The sequence below is a fragment of the Drosophila erecta genome, unplaced genomic scaffold (assembly GCF_003286155.1).
Source record: "Drosophila erecta strain 14021-0224.00,06,07 unplaced genomic scaffold, DereRS2 tig00000092-arrow-pilon, whole genome shotgun sequence".
In the NCBI taxonomy this organism is placed as follows: Eukaryota; Metazoa; Arthropoda; class Insecta; order Diptera; family Drosophilidae; genus Drosophila; species Drosophila erecta.
Window position 1 is genome coordinate 19,728,920 of NW_020825207.1, and position 10,570 is coordinate 19,739,489.

General features: G+C 37.0%; 1 protein-coding gene across 2 annotated transcripts; it reads left to right on the forward strand.

Moving 5' to 3' along the window:
- Positions 1 to 474: 474 nt before the first annotated feature.
- On the forward strand, positions 475 to 9,477 carry LOC6548901. 2 transcript variants are annotated; one of them, XM_015156519.2, is made up of 5 exons: positions 475 to 692; positions 1,466 to 1,756; positions 1,811 to 1,924; positions 8,036 to 8,313; positions 8,379 to 9,477. In XM_015156519.2, exons 2-5 carry the CDS (start codon positions 1,588 to 1,590, stop codon positions 8,946 to 8,948), a joined length of 1,131 nt encoding a protein of 376 aa, XP_015012005.1. In that variant the 5' UTR covers positions 475 to 692; positions 1,466 to 1,587; the 3' UTR covers positions 8,949 to 9,477. The 2 variants fall into 2 exon arrangements, with proteins under 2 accessions (XP_015012005.1, XP_015012004.1); XM_015156518.2 differs by having other exon boundaries at positions 8,036 to 8,310.
- Positions 9,478 to 10,570: the final 1,093 nt, after the last annotated feature.

The following is a 10,570-nucleotide window of genomic DNA, read 5'->3' on the forward strand; positions in this document are numbered from 1 at the left end:
AGTTTATATAAAAAAAATTATTTACATAAACTTAAATTTTATGTGTTTTTTAAAATAATTAATTATGACAACTGAGATTATCCCTCAATGTTACCTATTTTGAGTACGTTTGAATAAATCCAATGAACTATCGATACATGATGAATGTATCGATACATTAAACAATAAGCTTCGCTCAATACCGAATAATTAGTATTCAAATTGCCACATTTTATTATAAAGCGGTGGAGAAGGCTTAATTATCGATCAGTGGACTAGAAGATTCAGTACAGCCATGTCCGTATGTTTAAATACATTTTGTGGGTTTACTTTCGGAACAAAAAAAAAATATATTATACACTCAGAGAATGTTGCTAGAAGGCCTTAATCAAATGCTATTCTATTCTGAATTTCCTATTTGTAAGTATTTTACTATACTTCAAGAATGATTAAGTTGCGCTTAAAATTTGAGAGGAAAAGTGGCGGATTATTTAGTAGAAAGTAGCGGAAGCCATTTCCCAATCTGGTAACACTGATTTCAACAACAATCATTATCGTTCCAAATGAAACGCAAAAAGGTTCAATTTTTATTTTCTCCCACGTTTTCGGCATTTATATTAACGTAAATATGGCTCTATAGTTTGCGCGCAAGCAAAAACAACCAGCACCTAGGTGCCCAAACACAACAAAATGGAAACGTATAAAAATCAACCGTGAGTATAAACCAAGTAACATTCTCGCTAATTTCGCAATTTACCACGCACACTGCCTCACTCGGCGTTGCACATTTATTGTTGCTGCACTTGTGTTGGTAGTATTGCCTTGTATGGATTCCTTATTGACCATGCAAACGTGGCAAATGAAAACTCAGTGGGGCATGCCACTTGGTGATGTAGAGAAATTGGCTGACGCAATTGCCGTCTGGAGTTGAGTAAAGTGCGTTGCAAGACCCCTGCTCGTGCGGAAAGAGGATGACTCACCACAGTAAGGACTTCCCCAAGCGGACACATCCCATGGCAGTAGGGTGCGCGACTTCATCTTTATGTTTGCATTCTAGATTTATTTTGAATCATACAACTTTTCTCAAAACCTAACAATGTAACTAAGCTAGTGGAGAATGCGAGGGATAAATTTGCAAATTTTGTTGACTACCGATGCAAATTGGCGAAGAAAAATAGAATCAAAATCTGCATGCTTAATCTCAACTTTCTCGGCGCTTATACTGACGGACATGGCAAGATTGAATTTTGGCACGATAATGTAGACGCCTTCTACCTGTTAAATACATTTCAATGAATTTAGTGTGCCCTTTTACACCATGAGTAACGGTTATAATTATAATATACAGTTATTGTAAAAGGCTCGATGATTATGTTTTTTAAAATGGTAGAGATTATTTATCATCACCATGACTTGTGAGGCAGCACAAGTGGCTAGTGGCTGTGCAGTGAACTAATTAATCACTATTTGTTTATTTACTTTTCAGTGCCATCATGGCATCTCCACAACAACAAAAAACACCGCGAAAACAACCATTCTCATTCTTTGGACCGGATTTCATACTCTCAAAACAAAACATATCTTTGACCCCTGACTTGAATTCTGAATATGGACGCATCATTTTACCAAACCATGGAGAGTTTGCAGTTGCCCAAGGAGCTGTACTGGGACCTCAAGTTGGAGCCACAATCCCCAACAGCGGTTTTGGGCTCCGATCTGTTTCCGCTTACTGACTCCGACGATACGACTTGGCTGTATGACGATAACTTTGCAAATGGTTTGTAATGCCTGAAAGCTTTATTAAATGGATTCTTAAGGATTTTAATTTAAGGCATTACCCTTATTGGCGATGACGAAGCTTTGACCCTGAATAAGGCAGCCTCCCTTGAGTTGCTTAGCGAAGAGGAGATGATGGTTGTGGAGATCTTTGACCTGAAAGATGAAGGTAAAGCTATTTAGTGTGTTTACTTTTATTTTTGTATCAATATTATAAATGTTCTTGTGTCTTCTTCAAGTGTATACATATATTCGTGATTCAAGTCACTAGTCAAGTTTTCTGGCCATGTCCGTGTGATTATTAAAATTCCAAGAACAAAAGCAATACAATAGTAATATACTAAGCAAGGGTTTCAATTTCTATCGATATGCCACAAAATTGTTCGAGTCATTTTGTATTTTATAAGGTTTTTCCTGTACTTTGGTCGATCACATAAGAGAGTATATAGAGAGCGAGCTGTATAAATACAAATTTTAAAAAAAAGCGCCTCTATTTGACGCTAGTGTGGAATCTCCCTTTCCAACTTATTCAATATATTACAATTCTATATCTGAATATTAGGTATCCGTCGGAAAACTCCACCATGACGTTTAAAATGAATTATCAATAAGATACAAAATATGATAAATAAGTAAAGCTATGGTGAATCACTAAAAATAACGTCTGCAAAATTTCCGAAAAAGGATCTCTTATTATACCCGTTGCTCGTATAGTAAAACGAAATACAAAATTCGTTGTAACGTATGTAACAGGCAGAAGAAAGCGTTTCCGACCATATAACGTATATATATTTATTATCAGGATCAATAACCGAGTCGAACTGGCCATGTCCGTCTGTCCGTATGAACGCCTCGATCTCAGGATCTATAAAAGCTAGAATATTGAGTTTAAGCTTGCAGCTTCCAGAGCCATAGACGTATCGCAAGTTTGTTTTAAAACAAACGGCGCTAAACTGCCGCGCCCGAACATGAAAAAAATGTTTTGATAATTTTTTGTATTAGTCTTGTAAATTTCTATTATTTTGCAAAAAACAATTTTTTGCCACGCCCACTCTTACACCCACAAACTGCCCAAAATTGACACGCCCACACCTATGAAGAATGTTTAATTTTTAGCTGAGTAACGGGTATCTGATAGTCTGATAGCATTCTCTTTTGTATTCATATTAAAAATCAAATTTTTGTATAAAGTAATTTTTTTCCTTATATACATATGTATATACATACTTGTTTTTTGCGGTTTTTGAATTGCAAAAAAAAAAAACAAAACAAATTAGTTCCTACAGCTCCATTCTTGATCGTTGGTGTAGATCAAGTGGATTTCATTGTCTGAGACATTAGGGGCTCGCACATCGAATAGCTTCGAACCTAAAATTCGGACAACTAAAGTTGCGGAACCGGTTTCAAGTTTGCTTTGTTTTCGTGTTCGTATTTTGCTGGTATTTTGGCCCTCTTTAACTTGAGCATGAGCGTGTTTTTGTATTATTGTTTTCACCGTGCATTTTATTTTTGTTGATCAACGTGGCCCCAAGCCAGCGCTGTAATGGCCAATTTCGAGGCAACAACAAATACTAAGATCGAGCGAGAGCAATGAAATCATTTTGCGATCGGTTTTTTTGCGTTACTTGATCACGCGTTAAGTGAGTGTTCGTTCGGTGGGACTCTCCAATTCTCTATGTAGCAATCTCTCTTGACTCTTTGCTGACGTTCGATTAATACATTAAGAATTCCATAGATAACAGCTGGGTTGTAGCGTTTCCAGGTAGGAACTCGATCCATTCTCTGGTCGTTAAGGCTCTCTTTTATATTACGTTATTGAGTATATATAAAATATCCTGCGATCAATGAACCATTTGACGTGGTTATGGCCGTCATAACTTTGGTATTTTTCGAGCAGGCAGGAAGCTTCTTTGTTTGAAATGTAAATTTTTACGAAAGACGTGCCCCCCGTTTTGAGACAGTCATTAAGTCTTAATCAGGTATATTCTTTAAAAGAGGGCTGATTTAGGATTGTGTTTAATCCTGAAGACATTACAAGACATATTGGTTATATCAAAATGTTGGGATATTACTCTTATTACCATCTTAAGCTTCTACGGTGTCCATATATGCATTTACAACTAATTTGCTAATACTACAATTACTTTAGTATGTGACATAGGTTAGTTAATGCATATGGAAAGCAGAAGGTTATAATTTGACTGGCTTCTGCCCAGTAACAAATTTTGTAATCCCCCTAAAATTGAGAGTGGTGAAGGTGACTGACATGTGCTGCACACTGCAAGCAGTTAATAGTACTGTATATAACCACGTAATTTTGAAAGGAACATTTTTAAGAGCAAAGCACCAATTACTACACAAATTGGTGCGGTTATTTTAAAATCAATTAGATGAACGCGTATTTTTTTTGTTTATGTTAAGTTTGGTTTATTTAGCTAAAAAAATATGCTGTATTCGAACTTTAGTCGCACCGACAGTCATAATTCCGTTCCTTTGTTAAGAAATTTAAAAATATTTACGATTTCCTTCTACATGCGCTATCGTATAATGTGGTAACGTGATAATGTAATAAATACAAAATTTTTTTAAAAAAAGTTAAGCAAAGATAAGATAACGAAAATTATACAAAAAAATATGCAGATTATCTGAGGAAAACTTTTGTTCAGCCACAGATCAATAAAACAGTATACATTTGCACCACTGTGCAGAGTCCGTTGGCTCAGATTGTGACTGCCCGCTTGTCTCAGCTGATAGCATCTCGGGCTCGAAATAAACCAACAGATTGATCTTATTGCAGGGCGCTCTCTGTGCTGTGTTGATTTTCCAGTGGGTCGCTCGCTCATGCCCGCTAGTTAACCGAGCAAAAACCATACGCGGTTTGCAGTCGGTACTCAGTACAAATCGCTACTCAGACGCGAGCGCTCGGATTGAATCTCGGCTTTAACTTCGATTGCCGCCTCGCATTTTACACGTCTTGAATATATACGTCTTGACTCCCCAACACAAAGAAAACTGCTGAATATAAAACGATACAATAACAAATAAGCAGAGAGGCAGTAACCACACTGCCACTGGTCTTCTCGTTTTTTAAACGCTAAAGAGCAATTGAAAAAAAATGTACAATCAATGTGTTAAAAAATGTTGATGAAGAAAATCTTTAACAATAAAGTGCAAAAACTTTTTATTTAAGCCTTAAAGCGGATAGCGCTTTCCGAATTTCGTGAAGTTAGTTGGCAACTGTTCAGTGAAGGCCATTCGTACATTTTAACTCTAGCCACAGGGGAAAACATAACGGCTAGATTCCACTTGAGGCGATCATCGATCGAAAACTATATGTAGCCGGACTCGGGAAAATCGGCAGACCTACGGGAACTTCGCAAGCACCTGAAAGTTCGAGTGCGGGCAGCAAGGACTTTGTTAGCATGATACCACACTGTGGATACCGTTACATGTGGAACCGTGAAATTGTGATAAACTCGCAAAAGTTGGTTAAACGACGCTAAGCAGGAACTTCATATTTCCAACCACGTCGACCATTTCGCGGCAGCAGTTGGATCCTACGGACAGAAAAACGGAAACCGAGGACAGACGCACAATAGAAAGCCATAACACAAATCCCTTCATAAAGTTGAAATCTTTAAAAACTTTTCAAATACGTTTTACCACGTGCTTGTTTTTGTATACCGTTATTTACTAAGCATTTGTGCTAAACTACACATTCTCCAGTTATTTGTACTTTCTAAAAATTAATTCTGTGATTTCTTACTTTCATTTGGATATTTCATTATACCTATCTGCTAATATTTTTATATCAGTAAAATATAAGGAAACCTCTTTACAATATCTTTGCAACTTTTTGCTTAGAACTCGATTATTGTTAGCTTTAGGCTAAGACATTTATATCATTCTACGCATTTGGGGGTATATACCATATATTGCTTTCATTTATTTAATAAAAACTTGTGGGATAATACTCAACATTCGACAAAACGATTCACTGCTGCCGCAAAAATGAGCACATATATATTTATGCAAGCATATGGTAAGTTAAGGTTGATATGTTATAAGTAATTGCAAGAAATAAATAAAAAACGTTAAGCGAACGTTGAGCGAACGTTGAGGAAATTTTCCTTCCGCCAGCTTGTTTCGTTTGTTTTGAGTCGATTCGGTTTTCTTTATACTTTTTGATATTCTCCTATTGATATTGAGCATTTAGTTCAATATTTATAAAATTCATTTGCATATAATGACTGGACTTGAGTAGCAAGTTATTTTTGATTTTTGGGCAGCCATTGGATTTATCTGGAGCAGTATATCCGATTATAAAACACATCCAAAAAGTCGTTTAGAAAGAAACATGCAAACATGTGTATTTATTCACGTCGCAAGATGTACATATATAGTACTAAAATTCTTAAATGTTACAAATCGTACAACATCGATCTTCAATTTTCTTGATTTCATCTCTGACGAGGTTTTTTAGGCTAAACAATCCGAGTGCACAATTATTTGCTTATAAAGTCAGTCTATCGTCAAGGTTTTCGGTAATCATGCTCTCATTTAATATAAATATATATATTTTTATATAATTATTTTCCGTATGATTGTGTGTACTGCCGATATAGTTGTCTTTGTCGTTTTACTTGATAATGCGAATGGCAACATTGGCTTTACATTAAAGGAAGGTTGTTTTTATGAAGAAAACTAAACAATTTCTTTCACATGGTGGTAAAATTTGAAATCCAATTACAAATACAAGTAATATATTTTTGTTTTCAAGTCAAATTTTAAGCTATGCATTTTTTTTTTTGCAGTTGAAAATGTCATTATAGACGCAGGCCTATTGAAAACATACTTAAATGTGTAAAGACTGATAAGAACGTTCTAATTAATTTATATATTATAACTATGTTAAGTAGATGTTCCGACCCAACGAAGTGGCATACATTTTTGTATATATTCTGTAATCGACTCCAGAGAAGAATCAAAATAGAAATGTTCATCTGCTCATTAATTTTCTCATTACTAAAGTCATCCACATGAACTGCCTTCACTTCCTTGGTGTTGTTGCTGCGCAAAAATGCACAACACAATATTGTGTTTTATATAATTTTATCCAGGGCTAGGCATGGTAACAGCTATAGTTTAGATACATTTTTATGTAAATTGAATAACGTAGTTACAGTTGCTCTGAATTTAACGAATTCAAAACCAGCTGCTCGCGAGGAGATTGAACATATATATCGATCGATTTGAAACTAGTTATGCTAATGTACAATTGATCTTGGGAGGGGCGAATGCCTAAGCAAACCCCAAGCCCAAGGTGTCGCTGGGTCAGCTCTTACAAGCCAAACAGGTGTTGCAACTATGCTTTTGGAAGGTTGCACTCCCATCCGATTTTCTGCGAGGAATTACTTTTTGTATTTGAATTGTGAGTGCATTTCTAACAAATAATCAAACTGATGTCGTACTTTGTTCAGTATAACATGTCTCCGTCGCTCTTTAATAAAAGAAAATTGAAATTGAGCAAATCAAACGTATACTGAGGAAAATATGCCACAATCAATATGTAAATGTTTACTAAAGTTCTGAACGAGATACGAGCATTCGTTGTCCTTCGTTTTAATGGAAATAAGTTTTAATTGAGAGTGAAAAATTTTAGACAAATAAAATTCGCCTTGATAAAACTCAGTCGTTAAGGTTGCTTATAAACATTCATTTTTTTTAAATTATAAAAACTGTTGGAGATAAACTACGACAAAATCAACGGCTTTATAAATTGAAGACAAACTAAATACTAAATATCTATTTTAAATGTGATTTGTAATTGGATTTCGTTTGACACTTTTTTTACCACTTTGATGAAACAAAGTATTTTTAGTTAATTATGCCCTATACTTGTTGAATAAAATGGTATATTAGATTCGTCGAAGAGTATGCAGGTGATAACAGGAACATTTTCCGGAGCTCTTTTTCTTTTACATAAATTAATAAATACCAAATTATTTTTTAAATTTTAAAGCAGCGAATTTTTGATTTTTGTTGTATAAATGGAATACATGGAATGTAGAATAGTTTTCAGACTAGTCGTCAACTGAGTATTTATTGTCAAGAATTAGTTTCTGCAGCGTTATGTAATTAGTTTTTCGCGTATCAGTGGAAATGGGAAAAATAAACGACAAATAAAAAAAATATTCCCCTTTTTATATATTTATAATGTACGTGTATTTGTATATTTAAATTTTAAAGTGTTAAAATTTATATTTTTGTCTTCTGTTAGAATGTCTGTTGGACCAGAAGGCAACGATAAACTGCATCGATTATGAGAGTAACAGCTACCAGTCCAACATTGATGTTATAACTCAGGCCATAGTGCCCGCAAACAAAGTACAATTCGCTGCATCTTCAGACGCTGCCGCCGATTACCAGCTCAATGATGGTCCATACACTATTCTGCAGCAATTAACGCCGCCGCAGTCTCCACCTCAATTCGATGCTTACAAACAGCCAGGCGATGCACCACCAAAACCAGTGCTCGTTAAGGCCGAGCAAAAGGTGGTAAGTCACAATATGAGTGTGCATAGGAAATATATGTGTTTTTAATGAACCTTAAAATATTGCAGCAATGCTATACTCCTGATGTTACAAACGCAGCATCTGCCACGCCCTTTAACTTTAACTGGGTGGGCGGCAGCGAAATTGCCCGCGAGAACCAACTGGTCGATGATATCGTCAATATGCGTGCCAAGGAGCTCGAGTTGTCCACAAACTGGCAGCAGTTCAACGAGGACTGCGAGTCTCAGGCGTCTTCATCGTTAGACAGCAGAAGCACAGAAAGCGGAGTGTGCAGCAGCATCGCCGACGCCGACGAGGACTGGGTTCCAGAGCTTATCAGCAGCTGTTCCTCGCCAACTCATACAACCATCGAGCCGTCTGCGGCCAAGCCAAAAAAGCGTACTCGCACCTACGGGCGAGGTGTGGAGGATCGAAGGATCCGGAAAAAGGAGCAAAACAAGAACGCTGCCACCCGATACCGCCAGAAAAAGAAACTTGAAATGGAGAACGTGCTGGGCGAGGAGCATGTTCTGTCGAAAGAAAACGAGCAGCTTCGTCGCACTCTGCAGGAGCGTCGCAACGAAATGCGCTATCTACGCCAGCTGATCCGAGAATTCTATCAAGAACGCAAGCGCTAGGCTTTATGTTGTTTGAAATTAATTTTAACGTCGTTTGCAAAGTTATTGTTATCTCTAAACCCAAGCCTCTTCCTTCCATACACCCTCAGCAATATCATCATACTGTTTCAATGTAATACTATCAATAGTAATCCCCTGCTTACACAAAGCTCGACAAACCACCAAAGTACGCAGCCCGCCTTTTGTCCTCAATTTTTGGCACTAATGACGAGTCTCTGAATTCGGATACATTTATTGCCAGTGGTGACCAAAGGCGATCCCATATCCCAAGCAGCACAGTCCACTGTCACTTTAAAGTCTCTGCAAAAATTTGAATTGTAAAAACACTTTAATAAAAAGCTCATTGATTTGTTTTTCTGCGAATCGGACAGTGTTGCGGCTGCTGTGCTATTTTAAAAACAAGTCTATTTTTTTATACTGGTAGCATCTTGACGGATGTAGTAGATTTATTTTTCTATATTTTCTATTAATTCATATTATTCAACATTAATCAGCAATAAATCAAAAGGGTTTTTAAAAGAAATATTAAGAGACGACATTTTATTGGCCAATTCATATTGGAATAAATCAACGGTAAGGTATCCTTGGGAAATTTATAAAGTAACATTCGGTGGTTGTGTAAAAAAATGCATGTAGGAAAAATTAAAAATTAAAGAAACTACCTAGTTGAAACTTTACCTAATTAATTTTCAATCTAAAACTGTGTAAAATCCAATCCACTTGAAGGACAGAGTCGCTTCTCCTTTTCTAATTTGCATGTAGGTACTTAAGCATGTTGGTACCTCACCGTGTGCATGTCCTGGATGCTGTAATCGTAATCGGATTATGATTATGTCGATGAATATGAGGCGAATATTATCACCAATTCCGCGTCCCACGTGCTTTATAAAGTGCATTGAAATTAAGAAGACCAATTAATTGAAAAACTTATGATAAACGCAGATGGAGATTAATACAGTTCAAATTGTTACACCAGGAGACTACACTAGGAAAAGGGGAGTGCGAAACCAAAACAATCCCTCACTGCTGAGATTGAGATTGGGGTCGGGATATGGGATATGGGAATCGGCATGGGTCGCTTTGGGATTTTCTCGCCTGGACATTTTGACTGATGAGCTGGCGACGTGAGCCATACAACTGACTTGGCGTCGGTGACTGCCGCTTTTTCTTCGGGTTTCACTACTAAACTAAATTTTCCACATCGTTAATTTATATTAATATGATTTCTGTGTCAACGGTCGATGTGCTCGCCGTCTAGAGCTTGCCTTCGACGGCGTCGTCTTAGTCGGTAAGGTCTGCGCTGTGTTGTCGCCGATGTTGACTCCCGCCGTGTATGACAAGGCATCCACGACGCCGATGGAGGTCGCCGGCGCAATATTTATCTAAATTGTTATTTTTCACACTCACGCAGTTCAATGAATTCGTGAAAATTACGTTTGGGACTTTGTGTTTGCTCGTCGCCAAAGTCATCCCCATTCTCCTGTCCCGTCGCCGAGCTTCGCTTCGATTCCTCAATCCACAAGCCGAATGACTCTTTAAGCGCTTGGTTAAGTATATTGGCATAAAATTCAATTTTCCTGCTTTGTGTTAATCCTGTTATTAGCTGCCGTCCTGCAGGAAAA